Here is an 18,525-nt window from a genome sequence, read left to right on the forward strand (position 1 = left end):
TAGCTGATGTCCGGTGTTGTAAACAGTGGTGCATTTTATTTGTAATCAAGCAGCAGGTCTACCTGCATTTACACTTGGCCTAACTACTTTCAGATCCTGCAACATTCTGTCTTTTCAATAACTTTTTTAATGAAAAAATATCAAGTTTCATTTTGAAATGTCACAAAAAAGGAATCTGAGAAGGCATAAAGCTGAACTGAAAAAAAAATGTGTAAACTTTTATTCCCATTGAGAGAAGAGAAAAAAAAATATAGTGCATTTCTCTCCATCACTAAACCGAAAATAAATTAAACCAAAGCTTTTAAAAATCAGGTCTGAACCACATGGAAGTGTTTGACCTTTCCACCCTCAGTGGCTTCATCACAGTACACACCAGCCAGTTTGTTCTCCCCCGTCACATATTGAAATACCAAACATCTAAAGGGGACGTAATTTTCAGCTTTTGATTTCCAAAAGTAGCATTGCAGAATTCACTCTTTACTCCTGTACTGTGAGTCCCTCTGAGTGTGAAGGCAATTTTAGTTTTGCAAAAGTTGGAGGATGCTCTCCTTCAAGAGGACCGTCTGGAGCAGGAATTACAAATACAGGGATGAAAGTTAGATATAGAAAAGGTGTCCTGAAACTCCCCCACCTGAAGTGGCAGGATGTTCCTGGAGAGAGAAAGCTCTTCCTCTTTAAGCTGTTTCACTCCGCTGACTTTTTTCCTCGGTGCTGGAGGCGACTGCAGCAGAATCCAAGGATAACATTTCAGTGCAAATCCAAAGGAGGAAGGGGTGGGGTGTTGAGGGATGTATGCTTTGAGTCAGTGCAGTGTTTGACACACAGCCAATGTAAAGAGAGCATTCATTAAAATGTGTACCTTCTTTGATCTATACTGCTACTTTTCACTTCAGTGCATTTCATACAGTCTTGTTATGAGTGTCTCTTTGGCCGAAGCTCATATCCCCTTCAACATAAACATGTAACAGTATTTGCACATCTTTTTCTCCCTGCCCTGCCTTTATTCATCCCTTCTGTCATTACCATTTTACACTTTCACATGCAGAGCACAGCAGCACATGGAGTGCAGCAGGGCCTGAAGGCAGATCAATGCCAATATTTATTTCATGTCCAATTACTATGGCTGAGCCGCAGTCTGAAGAAACACAGTGATGAGAGTAAACGTCTTCGCACAGAGAGGCGCACGGAAAGCCGCACAGAAAGCCGCACAGAAAGCCGCATTAGAAGTGAAGCCTGCAGCCTAAGCTTCGAGAGCAAGGTGCATAAGTACAAGTGCGGGTTATAGGATTCCAGTAGAGCAAGCTACAGGCATTACCAGGGGGTGAAGCCTCCAGAAAGCTGAGCGAAATCCTGTTGCTTTCACTGGGAGATCCCCCACAACTATCCTTTTTCCTTTTCTTCACCTGTGTCATGCTGCTGCTTTGAAAAGACGAGTCATCTGTTTTGCTGAAGGAATCCCGCCTCTCTTCCTCTGAATTAAACCATCACAGCCACCAAGGCCCAAGTTTACCAAGTGTCAAAACGGGCAGCTCGAGCAAAACCAGTCCTGTGATTTTTCCTGTATGAATATTTTAAGCAGTCACTGCATTGCTGTCATTCCCACTAATCTGCTGCATTGATTCAAGATTGATCATTTGAGATTGATATTGCTGTTCAGTAGTAGATTGTGGTTGCCAAATGAACCAATCTCACACTTAATGTCTTCTTCATTTTTGTTTCTCTGTCTGTTTTTCCTTATTCCAGATTTGTTCCTGACAACTACCGGGCCGAAATATGAGACCTGGATCAACAAGGTAAGAAGCTTTATTGCTTTTTGTTTTTTAATCACATTGCCTTCTTCCACTGCCTTTTTTCTAAGGTTTAATTCAGTCAGAGTAACCGGTAGAGTCATATCTGGTTGCTGCTCAACCTGGCTGATTTATAGAGCAACCTGTGGACTCTGGAAACATGAGACGCAGAGGCCTATGAGTCCTTAAACCTGTGTTTTAAATTACAAACTCTACAGAAGAGCTGCCGTGCATCATTTACTGTAATCCAAGCAATGGGCAGCCATAACTACGTTAGATGTGTATTTTAATGATGAATGTAAAATGTCGATTTATGTCACCCCAAGTAAGACATTTCCATGCTATTTAAAGTAACATAGGGGCAACCTCTGGTTTAGGAGTATGAGGCAGTAGGCAAGTGCAAAAAATCTGCAGTTTGTTTAGTGTCTGCTTGAGGCTGGCTGCAGAAAGACCCGATACTACAAACACAACAAGCCAAAAAAAGCCATTTTGAATGTTTACAACCTGTTGCGAAACATGTCTCCTGTCTGAATAGCTAATTTCTCTAACGACACATACTGTATGGAAGGTGAAGATATTAAGAACACAAGTTCACTCCATCAGAGGCACAGCTCAGCTGATTGACAGGTGGTTGCTTCATAGCTGTTAGTGTGAATGCTCAAAGCCCGCCCCATTTCCAATATGGCCTCTGCCGATGATTTGCTTCAAAACTCTGTTTCAGAGACAGACAGGTGATGTCACGGAGACTCTATCAATTTACAACACAGCCTGTGATTTCAACAAAAGGCCTTTCACTTTCAACAAAAAGTGTTTGTTTACATCAGGGTAGTGGAACATTGTATTATGACACCAACCATCAACTGGAGTTACAGCCCTGTAGCTAATAGTGGGTGGCTGTCCTGTACTTTTGACACTTACAAATGGCATTTTGGCTCAGTGCAAAATACAAGACAGGTAATCCTGGTCCTTTCTAGTAATAAATATTACATTTGGTTGTTTAGTTAGCTAAACATGCAGATCCCACACCTCATGAAGTATTTCAAAAAACATTTTAATGCCAAATAGTGTTGTTTTTGGCGACCTGTTTTGATTTTAGTTTTAGTCTAGTCTTTGTGTCAAACTATTATTTTAGTTTTTATTAGTTTTAGTCATATTTATACTCCTTTTAGTCAAGTCAAGTTTTAGTTGACTAAAAGTCTGAGCATTTTAGTCTTATTGTAGTCAGCATTATCTATGATTATTTTTGTACAGTTTTAGTCAATAAAAACTGATGACATTATTAGTCTAGTTTTAGTCAATGAAGATTGTACTTTAATCTCATCTCTTTTGAGCAATGCAATTCTACTTAACCCACTTAACTTAGTACAAGTACTCAGTATGGAGTAGATGTAACCAAAATTTTCTCTAAGTCATCCATTTCACAAGTCAAACATGGATATCTTATAATTATATTATTGTTACAGTAATGACTTAACTTACCTTAATTTCATCATGGAATGCCTTGAGATGTCTCTTAAGATTTGTGGTGTTTTTTCCGGCGATTTTATGGCCACATTTCTCCCCATCTTTTACCAAAAGACACTCGGTTTTCTTTTCCACTTCTGCGAAATGAAAGTGTGTCCAAATGTCGTTTCTTCTTTTTCTCCCAAAAACAAACCCCACCTGGCTGGCCATCAATCCCTTTGTTGTGTCAGACTTAACTTTGTTTCTTCAGTTGTCGTTATACTTTACTATCCGTAGCTCCGTCTTCCACATAATGCCATGCGAGTGGGGGGATAGAGGAAGTGACGTCGCCTGCGTCTGCGCAGTACGACCTGATGTAGCCGCTGAATTGCGACCCAGGAAATGGAAATAATACAAGGCAAAAGTGATACTAAATAACGCAATGACATTACGTCCCATCTCGTTTTGGTTCATGAAAATGAAGATGTATGTTAGCAGAGTTTTCATCTTGTAAACCACATTTAGTCCCATTTTTATTCGTCAACAATATATCATTTTATATTTAATTATAGTTTTAGTCACATGACCACCATTCACGTCCTGTCTCCTCCCGTTTCCGTCACGTGATAAAGGTTCATTGACGTTGATATTTAGTCATAATTTTCATTGACTAAAGCGACACTAATGCCAAACCAACTTTTCTTGACACAATGTTAGATAAGTTGTGCAAAATAAGAGCTTTGCTGTAAGCTTTAAAGAACAATACCTTTTCAGCATATTAATGGTAATATTTTGATCCCACACTAGTCATAGTGGTTTATAACTATTGTATAATGGTCCATTGAATTCAGCTTAAGGCATGTAGGTTGGCTGTTTTTTCTTGGACCTTATTGTTCCTCCTTGTTAAAATAATGATGAAGTCTATCAGGTGTTTGTCCTGCTCGTAGCTGAGATTGAGAGGAGGCTAGCTCATTGGTTCCTTAACTAGGGGTTTGGATCCCCTGGGCAAAATCCTGATGCGAGGAATTCAAAACTATTTCCACTTGCATATTTTAGCTATTATTCTAAAAAAATCAGAAATAAAAAATGGGTTGAATTTATATATTAAACCATGCAAACAGAAATGTTTGATTTTCCACAGACATTCAAGTTGACTAAAAAAGATCATAAAGACAGAATCACTGGCTGAAAATAACTTGTGGAATGCTGCAATATGGGCACATAAGTGGTCTAGTTATCAACAGATCTGCTGAATCAAATGTCCTGTTTGTTTTTGTTTGTTTTTGCACTGGCCTGTATGCTCACAGCTGGGGGTCGCCTGTCATCGGGACCACTATTTTTGAGTTGGGGCTAAATAGTTTGGGAACCCCTTGGCGAGCTGTCACCTGCCAAATATTATTTGTCATTTGTGCGCCAACCTATATTGGCACCATGAGGACAAATGTAGTGCTAATAGCATGGACAGGCCCTCTTTCTAACTTTCAATCCTATGTGGATCTTTGGGAGACGCTCCTACCATTATTTGCTGCATTAATGCGGTTGAGCTCTTCATGTGGTTGTCACACAGTCCCACCCAGTGTGAGCCATTCATGCATCCTACAATCTGCATAAGAATGCAAACAATATGTATGAAGTATGACTTTATTTCAGGTCCACCACCCGTAGTAACACTGTGTGTATCTGTGTTTAGTGCAGCTAAAGGTTAGCAAAGTGCACTACACCCTTCTTCACATTTCCTCACTGCAACAAACAGATCTGCAAAGCTTTGAGAGCTTTAGGGCTGCAGGATTCCTGGCTCTGCTGCAGGACTAGTTTATATTCTGGGTGAGCAGAGAGAGGAGACTGTGGCTCAGAGTTTTTGTCGAAGGGGCCTGTTTGAAATTCAGCAGGTCGAGGCACCAGTCGAACAGTAGTCTATCTTATCACAGTGAGGGGGAAAGGAAGAAAGAAAGAGGAAGGCGAGAGAAACAGAGAGAGATTGAAGGATTTGTCAGAGAAAGTGTGTGAGGAAAGAGAGAACCCAAGCAGGAGCAAAATGGAGAAAATAACCTGTCTTTTCCCCCTTACAAAAAAAAAAAAAAATACAAGCTGCAGAGAGTGTGACATGTTGTAGTGATCAGGCAACAGGATGCAGGGGAGGATTTCGAGGCAGTGACGATCGTTTTGATTTTTTGGAAGCTCAAAATTTTTCTCCACCTCTACCAGTGAAGTGTGTTCACTCCTCTTGTCGTCTTTCTGCCTGTTTTAGGGGTGTTGAAGAAGTGTTTGATGAAAAGCCTCCCCAGAAGGCCAAAAAATGTGTTTACTTTTTAACCATTCCAACTCTAAGTTTACAACTTTACTTTGGCCTGAAATGTCTCAATAAATATTTGATAGTTGCCATGCTATTTCTTTCTAAAATTTACACCACATAGAGAAGGAATTCAGCTGACTTTGGAGAGTTCCTAGTCAGAGGATTCTTTTTTTTTTCCTGTATACACATCAACAACTATTTGATGAATTTTCTGGAACAAGTTGTCATGCTGCTCAGAGGCTTATTCTTAAAACTTTCCACCCCGTAACTTTGATACAGCACCATATTAGACTCTGCTTTTTAGTAGCATGGTCAACTGAGATATTTCATAGACAGCATGAATCACTGAAGGCTGAATCTGGACCCGGATGAAGTCATATCACAGACCTGTAGTTAAATTTTAATGAGATTTCCTGCTCTGTCCACTGTAGCTTTCAGTGCCTTTTCAGTAGTCTAATCTAAATGGTGCAGCTTTTCTTATCTTTATGGTAGCAAATATCGAAACACAAGTAAAAGTTTTCGTTGTAAACCTTCATGTGATGTAAGTCAAACAAGTCAACCTTTTAAGGACCTTAAAGGTAGATTCTGCATAAATTTCAGTTACTTGTTCGTAAACACAATATTCAAACTGGACTCCTCCTTGGCTCAGTGCCAGAGGCAGCGCACACCCACAGGCTCCAACCGCAACTATGTGAATACACTCACTAGCCCAGCAACCACCTGCAGCATAACATTTCTACACGGGAGAGACTCAAGAGCCATGCACCTGACATGGCATGTAAGCAAAAGCTAACTACTGGGTGATTTGACACGTACCTGCTCAGCAGAAAGCCAACTCACGTCGTTTTTCATCCCATGTTGCTCTTCAAGTGCCCAAAAGCGAGTGGAAGTTGAACCAAGCTTCACCCTGGTAAAGTAAAAAGCTTTTTCTGTTTGGCGTTACGTTTCACTTTGGTTGTGTTTTTCTTGCTCCTTGCTACGTCCGCTATTGTAGCTGCTCGGGATAGCTTCTTCCACTCGCTGATCAACATACAAAGTCACTTGTGCACTGAGCCCACTTTGATTTGCTGACGTAACCATGCTTATCCTCCGCCCAGAAATGTCCCAATACAACCAAAATATCAACATCCAGGCAGAGGAGGGGGTTCAAAGCAGACAGAGACACTGACACTGACACACATGTATATAGACCCATAGGAGACAAATGAGAAGGATTATTCCTTCAACAGTTGATGTTTTTGTTTTTTAGGAAAATCCTGCATACTCTACCTTTTAATATTTTTAGCAACACAGAGAGGCTTCAAACAGAGGGAAGAAACTTTAAATGACAATAAACAATTCATGTAAATCACACGATTCTCAAATGAAAACTGTTCCATGCAGGAGCAGGGATTTATATAAAAATGGACCAACGTGTGTAATCATCACAGACAGCTCAAACCAGCAAGCCTTAAGTAATGACTTATTTTTGTTGGAATAAGTTTCTTATCCACTTGTTTTTCTTGAATTAGGAAAAAAGGAATAATTTTAGGTAAACTGACATGGCCCTAGATCATATTGAAAACAATTACAATTAGCGCTGTCATTTTAACGTGTTAATTAGATTAATTAATTGCACCGCAAATTAACACGTAATTAAAATTAGCGCAGATTTATCTGGACCCGCAGGGGGTTCAAAAACGCACCTACTTGTAAATGCCTGGCATTTACAATCTGTGTGTACTGTTCAAAAGCTGTAAAAAAGTAGTGTTCTCGTCAGATTCTTAAATTTCCGACGGTCCCTGAATGTATCACACGTGACGTCAGCAACATGCTTTAAACCAGGGGGGAAGCGAGAGGGATTTATGTGAGACTGCCGTCCACATCCCGTTAATTCACACGTCCTTTTTGAAAATCTACAGAAAATCAACTGTTTGCTCTAGCTCAATTCTGTAAAAAACAGATAATTCTACACTCTTTACTGCATTAAACAAGTCCTGAACGATGGATGTATGTCCTGTATTTAAATCTAAAGAATTCTTAGAAAATTTCCTTCCATCTTCCTGGTGTCATGTTTCAGCTTGGGGCTGCTCTGCATCAATGAGCAACAATTTGTGTGTTCAGAGCATGTTAAACTGAAAATACTTCATTCTTCTTTGATCCAAGACTTGAATAAAGTGTTCCTCACAGTTTATAGCCTTTAGCTCTGGTTCTCCTGACCTCATAGAAGTATAGAAGTTCATATTGCAGTGAAAAATGAGTCCACAGTGTGTAAGAATGTGACAGAAGCAAAAACCGTCCTAAAATTCAAATCAGCTTTTCCAAGGTGCAGGAATGTGTAGAGATAGAACCATAAAACTTTTTAAATGTGTACCTTATGCATCAGGGTACCTAAAAATGTGTTGCATATATTCCCACCTTATTTTCTAAAAACTCTTTTAATGTGATTTTAATGTCCTAGAATCTAAAATCTTTATTTTGGGACCTTAAGCAGATATGAGATTAAAATGCAAATAATTAGATTGATTAATTACAAATCCTGTAATTAATTAGATTATTTTTTTAATCGCCTAACAGCACTAATTACAATATTTCTTCTAATTGAAATAATCTTACGGGTCTTGCAGCCATGGCAAAGGTCTGACTCTCCAAAGCGTTTCTTAGTTAAACCATGACACTGCCTTTGTTTATCTGCCACAAAGACAATGGCATCATTAGCATTTTCACCTTCAAGCTCGATGCAGATGACTATCCATTATTATTAGCCTCTACATGCTACTTTAGTAGAATTAGCATGTAGATGACACTTGGAGTGATGCTTTGCCCCTGTGAAAACAGAAAGCCATTCGACATCAAAGGCTTGTTTTGATCCATGTAAATAATCAGAGGCTGTCTTCTTAGCCTTTCAAACAGCCTGGTAGAAAGTCTCTTTGAATTCAGAGAGAGGGGCTCAATGTTTGTGCCTCCAGCTCTGTTAGAAGACTTCTCTGTGTCATTATTGATAGTAATCTTGTGATTTTCATGACTGTAGAAACTGATAATTGATTGATAAAGCTTTAGGGTTTGATGAGGTGTATCTGTTGGGATGCTTTAGAGGTTTTTGGTAAACACAAACAATGATGGAGTCTGGTAGAATTAGATTCTCTACAGTAAACTTTCATCACAACTCCTTCACCTCCGAAATTTTATGCTACATTTTTTTAATTCCTCCTGCCAGATTGTCTTTATTTCTCTGTTTCTTATTCCTTAAAATCACAAACAACTTCTTCTATCTGCACAAACTGAAACAAATTCTTGTTCCTCCAAAGGCTCGTGAGGAACATATCTTGGATACACACACATCCTCACACGTACTGTATAAACACAAACACACAAGGTCAGGCCATTTCCCAGCATCCTCCAGAGCATTAGACCCCTGTTAATCCCGCTGCAGTCTTCGGTTCAGTGCAGCTGAATCCACCAGTCACAGGCCAGCACGCTCCTCTTTCTCCAGCACTCCGTTTTAATTACTTTTCTCTGTTTTCTCTCCTCCTCCGTCTCCATCCATTTCCCCCTGTTTCTCTGTTTTCCTGAGATTACACAGGATGAGGCAGACACCGAGGGTGGGAGAGGGAGGGAGGTGGGGGAGGGGGAAACAAGCCGGAAAGATGTGGGAAGTGAGGTGTTCTCATCGGCTTGCAAATATAGCTGAAGGGTTTGAAAGGTCAATTTTCTCCAGTCTGATGTAATAATGGAGGTCATAGGTGAATCATTTCAACACGCCACTGTCGATTAAAGTAACACCACAGTTTGGTTGTGTTTCTTTTTAGTATATTTTTTTTATCACCTGTTTTTCTAAGTGCTTTACCACTGTTACAGAAATAATGTTAAATGTATAACGGAGCTTAATGGAACGTATAGAGCACAGAGGATCACCAATAACTTATGTTAAACTTTTGAAACATTTGTACATTTTGCATCATTGGACGCTCAAATTAAACTGTTGGTGGTTATTTTTTCCATTTCTTTTTTTTTTTTCAAGGCAGGGACAACAATGAAATGTCCAATTGCAGAATAACTAATTTCATGCTAATTTGGTTTTGTCAGAAGTATTACAACTATTCTGCCCATGCACTAAATAGTGAGGTCGCACAAGTTTACTGTCTTATAAGGGGCTAAAATATGCCTCTTTAATATGAACGGACCAATATTCCTCTTCTTCTTCTAAAAATAAAAGATGAATTCTGTTTTTCAACTGACTCTGCAGCCATCCTTCAGTCTCAATTTAAACTCTACAGTACATTTTTAATGTAGAAATTTTGATGTCAACAAACTAATGCTCTAAGATTTTTATGAATAAATTCAACATGGTGACAAGATTTTATGTGTTTATAACAACTACTCCTTTAAATCAGGGATTCACAAACTTTATAGCCTGTTACCCCAAATATAGTGGTGCCGAGGACCAGTGACCCCTGCCATGGGATTACACTGTGCATATTTGTCAGTTTTTGGTGATATTCCATTTAGCTGATCAGTAGAAAATTAAACTGCGGGTGTTCTGTGACTCCTAAATTCATCTGTTGCCTCTGATACCATAGTTATCCTGGATTTATCACCCCAGGGCTCTTGTAGCAACTAAAAAAATGTTAAAAAAACAAAACAAAAAGAACCCCAAAACATTTCATTTTTTTAACCAATATATAAATATTGGAAGGCATTTGTAACCTCCCTTCCCTCACTTTTGGGACCCCTGTTCTAAAGCCCTGTTTCCATCAAAGGGTTCAGTTTGGTTTGTCTCAGCACGACACACATTTTTTGGCATTTACATTGACTAATCCCTGGAGAGATCCCCAAATTACACAAATGAGCCGTCCCACTTTTTGGGACTTAGGGGTGCCAGGATTTTTCTTCGTTGGATTTATTAGCAGGATACACTGTGTTGCGCTGCTGTAGCGTCACACTATCATGTTACTTATGCGGCTGTCGGCATTAGGTTTACACGCCGCCTTCCAGGAGGGGGCATGGTTGGCTGTAGAAACGCAACCAGGACCAAGCTCAACCCAGCCAACCTGTATTAATCTAAACCGGACTGCTTGGTGGAAACTGGGCTTAAAGTGATACTCCGGGATGGAACAAGTTGGGTCCTATCACAGGGTTTAGGACAGAAATTACCCCTACAGCAGTGTTTTTGTGCAGCAGAAGCCCAGAGTGCTCACACCAAACACCCCCTCCCTGCTCCTCTGCCGGTTTCCTCTGCACTCAGACGGGGCCATATTTTACTTGACCAAAAACACAAATAAACGGACTCCCACCGAAAAAATCTGATATTGGTCTGCATTCACGCTTTAGTCAGAGAATTTTCAGCTCGTTACTTTCACACAAAAACACCGCTAAATAAGGCTCTAGTTCTCATCATGGCGTAAAACAGCGCTACCTCCGCTGCAGCGCCACAGCTGGCTATGAGGCGCTCACCGCGTAGTGTATCAGTCCGCACAGGCGGCGTGCCTGATATAAACAAACGCAGGTAGTCTGCCAGGACGAAGAGACGCGATGTGGGGGTGGGAGTCCGTTTATTTGTGTTTTTGGGAAAGTAAAATATGGCCCCGTCTGAGTGCAGAGGAGCAGGGAGGGGGTGTTTGGTGCGTCCGCTCTGGGCTTCTCCTGCACAAAAACACTGCTGTAGGGGTAATTTCTGCCCTAAACCTTGTGATAGGACCCAACTTGTTCCATCCCAGAGTATCACTTTAAGCCACCTATTTCCTTAGTTATGTTTCCATGATATAAAACAGTTATGACGTCATGCACCACTGCACAGAATTTCTTTGTATTATGAATTTTACATGTAATTAATTCTGTGCTGATTGAATTTACTTTGAAGTGTTTGAATAGGACTAGTCTCCACTTATTGCTTGAGGATAGACTCCTTCTCTCATGTAGTTGATTGTCTTTTACTGCTACAGCGGCACATATAACATCCCACTTATCTGTTTCACAAGGTGTAAGCGTGTGTGTGTGGGTGTGTGTGTATCTGTCTGTGAGTCTGTGTGTAATTCACGTGTTGTGAAGTGACAGAAGGCAGGAATAATAATAAGACGTGTAATCCTTTCATCTTCACACATCAATCTACTGTTCACCAACTGTCTCTCTCACACACAGTTTTAATCATGACATCTTGCAATCAGGCGACCCGCTCCAGTCAATCATGGCAGCTCAGACCTGATCCTCAGCACACAGAGAGTTAACACTCTGCAGCCTCATCTCAGGCTGATTCAGAATGTGTGAGTGCGATCGAGGCTCTGATCTAATTGACTCGAGTTGAATTTCCCTGCTTTTGAAGAGATCAGCGTCAAAGTGTGTCATTTACATTTGCATGTGTCAGAAGAACACTCACGCATGTATTTCACAAAGCAGAAGGTATCAGATTTTTCACACTACATTATTTCCGCTACACAGTTTGCATTAATTAGAAGTCTCTTCATATGCAGGGCTCAAAATTGTTCCCATTTTGGCTGCATCTGCTTTCAGTGATTTAATCTGTGAATCCTCAGAATATATTTGGGAGCATCTGTCAGTTCAAATGACTGAAGCAATGTGACCTTTTCTTTTTCTTATGTCTTTAACAAGCGTTTGTTTGCACAGTGACCATGGGCTGGTTAGTAATGGCTTCCAAGAGGTGCAGTGCTATGGTTTCAGGCAAGAGCAGCAGGAACCTTTAAAAATGATAATCAACCACCCTTATGTTATTCCAACACTTTAAAAATTTATGAAACATGCTACATTCTTAACTTTTATCCCTGATTTGAAATTTGTAATATCAGCCATTTATCCCTCCTTTTCACTTCACTTTTTATGGTCATGTGACTGAGCTAACAAGACCAAAAAAAGAGCTAAAGAGAAAAGATGAAACACTGAGGATCAGAAATGTCACTCTTGAAGTTGATGACCTTTATGCTGATGGGTTAAGTGTGAATGCAACAAAAAGACTTGTAGTTTTCGGAGAGAGTGGCAGAAAGAAAAAATCAGAATGTGCTGGCTGTAAGGCCCCTGAGTCGAAGACTGCAGGTAAAACTGCATTCGCCATCAAGCCTATGCATTTAAATCTCACGGAGCTTCACCAATCATGGAGAGAACGCTAAACACGGGGAATGCTGGGATGAGTGTGTGGCAGAGAAGAATTTGATGCCAGGTTCAATTGTTAAAGCTTTCATTACTCAGAATACTGCCTGCTGTTCTGCTCAGTCAGGAGAGCTAAATCTGAAATTTTACACCACCTACACCAATGCCAAAGAAAAGCATTCCTTTGAGATATGTCTTCATATGGCGGTTGTGGTACCTTTTGAATTTTGTTAAGTGGTAGAAGCAGTGCTAACAAATAGAAGCATTAAGTTTTATCCATGTTATATCAAAACAAAATAAAATCTCATGGGCAACAAGTTGGTTTGTGTTTTTGGTACTTTTTTGTGAAAGTTTTTTTTTTTTTCTCTTGTTGATTTCTGTGGGAAACAGAAAGTAAATTTCTTTACAAATGAAACTAAAATGAGGTCCAGTAAAGAATGTGAATGAAGAGACCTCGTGTAACGTGTTACCACTGTGTTGGAAATGCTGGTTCCAGCTAACATTAAGCTAAAGTGGAAAAATTTACCATGCCAGCTACAAAATCAAATCAGCCGTGCCCCTCAATCTGCAAATTTTGAATCTTTCTCTAATGCAGAGGTCTGCAACCTTTTCTTTCATAAAAGCGCCAATTTGCTTCGTCTCACCTGGATTTAAGTTGTTCAGGAGCCACAAAACCTACTTTGTCTTCACAATCAAGACAAAAAGTGTCTAAAATTCTAAAAATAGTAAAAAAAGAAAAAAAATCTAGTGAATAACTTAACCAAGTTTTTGTGTTGATAAAATTGTAATTGTGATGTCTAATTTTTTTTTATTTTTGATACATTTGCAAATATTTATAAAATTGAAAAATTCAAAAAAAATTGAAATTTAAAAAAATTGTTAAATTAAAAAAAATAATTAATTAAAAATGTGAAAAGTTCCACAAAATTTTAAATGCCAAAAATTTGCAAAAATTTCATTAGTTTGCAAATAAGTTATTTCCAAAATTTTCTACATTTGAAAAAAACATGTAAAAAAAAGTGAAATACTCACAAAAATGATTTTTCTAAATTAAGAAAAAATATGTCAAAAAAATTGAAATCCACAAGTTTGCAACTTCAAAAAAAAGGAAAGCTTTTTTGCAAAAGGTGGCGTATATCAATTTACACAATATTCGAACACAATTTTATTTAGTGTCAGTGTCTTTTATCATCAATACCCTCTGAAAGAAAAATAAAAATTCTTTATTTCAATAATATTTTTTTAAAGCTACAAGGAGCCACTGCAGAGGAGTCAAAGGGCCTGCATGAGGCTCCAGAGCCACAGGTTGAAGACCCTTGCTCTAATGGAAAAAAATGAGTTTCAAAATTAAGTAATTCTTATACAGTTTACACAAATGAATTTGACATTTCACCAGCACTCTGCTGTGCATTTATCGTGTTTCTGTACCAATGAAGTACAGTAACTTTTTTGTTTGTTTTTTTAGTTGTGCAGTATTTTACTGAAGCTGCAAGATGTACAGTGTTTTACAAGTAGTATTTAAGTCAATATACTACATAGTGCTGGTGTGTACGGTATACGGACCGCAATATCCTGTGCATTTCTAGACTTTTTCTTTACCATCGTACAAATGTGTTTAGTTACTATGAAGGACGCTGACTATCTAATAAATATCTAATAAAGTATGTCTTATCTTATTATCTTATCTTATCTTTGCTATGAAGCGCTAAGTGCCTGTGCCATCCACACAACCTTCCATAGCGCAGCAGGGTCTCATATCAGCCACATTCCCTCCTCACACATGGTAACAATGACTGTTAGGTTACAGTTCACAAAGGCTTTCTAGGTATACCTTGCAAACTGTAACTCTGCTGAACTGCTGAGAGGGGCTAAGGTGTGCAGAACATCAGGAGACAAACAAAGTGAAGGAGGATAAAGAAAAGAGTGACCAGTGGTATGTAGATGTCTCTGGTCACTGAAGAAGAACGTGTTCCCAGGAGAGGAGCTGTGTGTCCTGATGGAAGTTTTTTTAGTTTCAAAACATCCAACATAGCTCAAAATCAGTTGATTGTAAAATCTACCAACTGATTGATTGATTTGGGATAGTAATCTTCCGTGAGAGCAGGTGAAACGGAAAAGGCAAGGCAAGGCAAGTTTATTTCTATAGCACATTTCAGCAATGCAATTCAAAGTGCTTTACAGACAAAACAAGTTATAGAAAACAATTAAAATTCAATTAGAAATGAGATTAATTAAAAAGATACAATAAATCAAACAACAAAAAACAAACAAACAAGATTAAAATAGATTTTAAAACAGATTTTAAAACAGATTTGAAAACAGATTTGAAAAACAGATTTTAAGATAAAATTTGCAGTGCAAAATTAAAGACAAGATATTAAAATGATTTGTTAAAATGCTCTAATAAAAGGCAGCTGTAAAAAGGTGGGTCTTCAACCTGGATTTAAATGAGCTCAGAGTTTCAGCAGACCTAATATTTTCTGGCAGCTTGTTCCAGATATTTGGAGCATAGAAGCTGAATGCTGCCTCTCCATGTTTAGTTTTGACTCTGGGGACTGAAAGCAGACCTGATCCAGAAGACCTAAGTGGTCTGGGTGGTTCATAAGGGACCAGAAGGAAAAGAAGGAAAGAAGGAGCAGAAAACAATTTGAGGAGGTATTTGCTCGAAGGTATGACAAGATAGTCAGAAAATGTCTCCTCAATCAACACTGGTCACTCTTTAATACCATCCATCATTTTTCCTTATTATCACCGCACTTCAGCCCTGCATAGCTGTTTAGCCGAGCTTTAGCTCACAAGCTTTACCCAGAATGCCTTTGTGAATTGCAATTTCAAAACTTTTGCAACAGTGAGTAAGGTGGGAACATGGTGCAGCGGCTGACCCTGGACAGTGATGGTCATCTGTAAACTGTGAAGTATTGTATGGAAGTATTTAACCACTGGGGCCATTGGCATGTGTTAGTATTCCCAGAATGCATTGCTAACAGTATTGTACTGTTTTACCAAATACAGTACATTACTTTTTGGAGTTTAGAGTCTTACAGTGCAGTATAGATGCTTGCAGCTATGTAAATCAACAGTTCAGGTATGTTCAGCATCACACCCACATCTCTGGATGCTTCCTGGACAAATATCTATGAAATTTTGAGGTTGTCTCGTCTTCTCTCTGATGGGTCTTACAGCATTTTGAATATGTTGCACCGTTCTTTCCTGTGATCATCGTAAGGTCTTTGACAGTAAAATACACAATTTATAGCATGTCTTCAGGCATCCTGACAGGAACTGTTGCCAAACAAGACAGCCTGTTAAAGCATATACAGGTGAACACATCAGCCTGCTTTTGCTCTAAAGTGAATACATTACTGGGATCCAAAACAATAAATCAGCCTCTGTTAAGTTTAGGTTTGGGTTCTCATCTCTATTTTCAAAATCCAGTAGTCAGTCTTTGAGTCACAGCTGTTAGCGTGCCAGTCCCAGTCGAATAATAAGTCCTGGTGCTAGGATTTATGTCAGACAACACTGCTGTTATCAGACTGAAATCTGCTGTAGAACCTTACATTTACATGATACCTGACAGAGGATCCTTTACTTTGACTCAGCCTTGTATGGGCAACTGAGAATTACTGCTTTTTCTCCCCCTCCCTTTTTTTTTGCACTTCTAGCTTTAGTTGCGTAGGGTTGCCAGGTTTGTGACAAACTCATATTTTTTTTTTATAGCCAGCCTGAGAGTTTTGCTGATAGTCTTTTTTTTAATCACCAATATACTACAAGTGCTTTCATTTTTCTGCCTTATCACCATTCAGAACATCAAATATAGTGCAATTAATTAACCTCTAAAAGCACAATTTGTGTGCTGTGAATAATTGAAATTGATTGGGGGACTTGACTTCATTAACTGATAGCCAGTGCCTGCAAAACCACCCTCATGAATAAAACTAGTCACCTGCTATGCTCTGCTCTCCAGGAAACATCATGTCACTTGGGTGTTATTTGCAAAGGATTAGATCTACCTGGTGGCCTTGTGTTATTAAAATTGACCCCCATATCTGTGTTTGGTGTTATGCATTTGCACTGGCTGAAGCTCAGCACATTATTGGCTTCCCTACAGTGCTATAAATAGGCGACCACGTAATGACTGATTAGCCCGCTGAAGTATTGAAAAATGTTCCTTTCCTCATGCTGCCATGCATGTCATCAATCTAATCGTGGTGAGATTTCCCTCCTCTGGTGGATTTGAGCTTGCTCTTTTTCTCAAATGTCTCTGCATGCTGTGTGGCGAGATAAGCCGTCTGATTTTTCACCCCAAATCCTGTTACAACTGTCATTTAAAATTGCTTTTACTGCCTCCATAGTATTTTAAAAAAATGAGGCAGGAAAAAAGTCATAGAAAGAAATCCCTCACCAAAAATTAACAAACAAAACTTTCCCCAATTTACCGAAACACTGGGAAATAAGTGGTACATGACATGTGCATGGAGGGAAAAGTTTGCCGTTGGCACTGGAAGTATCACGCTCACTGTGTCTAAATCCTCTCCAGTTGCACCAACGTATCTGACACTTTGACCTTTTCCTTTTGTTGTAGAGTGTTGCACCACGGGGACATGGAGAGGTCTGAGGAAATGACTGATAATCTATGAATGTGGTCTCTTTAAAGTTACCTGTTGGCTTCCAAAGTGGAGTTTTGAAACTAATCATTAGCAGACCTCGTATTGGAAAATGCTGACAAAGAGCGCAGTCACACTGGCCATCCAAACCGTGCTGTACAGAACCACAGTTGCTGCAGCACTGTTCCCCATCGCAAGACCTCTGTTACACAAAGGGCAATCTCATCAGAGTCAGTACAATGATTGCTACATTGTTATGACTAGTTACTTTTTTTCATTTTTTGTCCAACTCAGCCCTTTAACAACCCCGCTGTTTTTTGAAATGTTCGTTGAGCATCGATCACAGCGATCATATTTTATGAATATGAATATTCATATGTAAATGATCCACCGCTGATACCACCACTGATACCACCCCGCTCTTCCGCGCTACGAGCTCTGAGTGCACAATGTTTAGAAAACAGCAAAGCTCCTTTACCGTAACATGACAGGCTAAAACAACAGGGTAACCGCAGCTAAAGTTAGCATCCTGAAGCTAACACTGAGACATGGGGACACTGAGGAAAAGCTCTTACATCTGCTCCACAGCACACAGCATTTAAAATACTCACATTTCCAGGGTCCCAGGTTTGTTGGCGGATGGTTGGTAATGCGCCTGGATTCAGGACCAGTCTATTCGCTGGCCCTCTGTTGTACTGTCCAAAGTTGGAAAAGCAGTCGGCCATGAAGTGACTAGCACACACATGCACAGTTTTACTGAGTGTAGCTGGCACATTTCCCTCATAAATGAACTCTAGTCACTTAGTCTTGTCTTCTCCCGAGATGGGAAGCTTGTGCATGGAACTATGTGGCTGTTTACAGCCAAAAACAGCCACACTCCTCTCCCTGCTGCCGGAGAGATTTCTCTATCTGCTCCAGTGGACCAATCAGGTCAGACTTGCTCCTGATTGGTCAAAAAAGGGAATTGCTGATGTGGGCAAATCCCCAGAATCCAAACAGCTTGTTTTAGGTCAGGATTTTACATTCACAAGCACTACTAAGTACAGATTTTGTCATTAAATATCACATTTTTTGGGCTGGGAGGAAAGCCAAAGACCCACAAATTTCCCTAAAAGACTTAATAAAGTGATTTTTGCATAATATGGGACCTTTAAGTGGAAAAAATCTGTAAGAGTTAATCGCAGTTAAATTGCATCTTCTACGAAAAACTAGTTCTGCACCAATGTGCTTCACAAAGACAGATATAGGCCATACACAAACTAGCATAAAACAGATAATATACACAGAGTGAATAGGATTGAAAGGCTCCCTTAAATCTTCC

The 18,525-nt window shown here is 39.4% G+C and overlaps 1 protein-coding gene across 1 annotated transcript in view; it reads left to right on the forward strand.

The window, feature by feature from the left end:
- itfg1 (integrin alpha FG-GAP repeat containing 1) overlaps nucleotides 1-18,525 on the forward strand; it is a 252,552-nt gene that overhangs the window by 37,473 nt on the left and 196,554 nt on the right. Inside the window, exon 7 of the mRNA XM_074667248.1 lies at nucleotides 1,744-1,793. Within this exon, the coding sequence (XP_074523349.1) occupies nucleotides 1,744-1,793 (50 nt within the window). The remainder of the gene's footprint in view (nucleotides 1-1,743; nucleotides 1,794-18,525) is intronic.

Source organism: Halichoeres trimaculatus, unplaced genomic scaffold, assembly GCF_033239565.1.
Source record: "Halichoeres trimaculatus isolate MK-OKI-2021-1 unplaced genomic scaffold, fHalTri1.1 fHalTri1_scaffold_3, whole genome shotgun sequence".
NCBI lineage: Eukaryota > Metazoa > Chordata > Actinopteri > Labriformes > Labridae > Halichoeres > Halichoeres trimaculatus.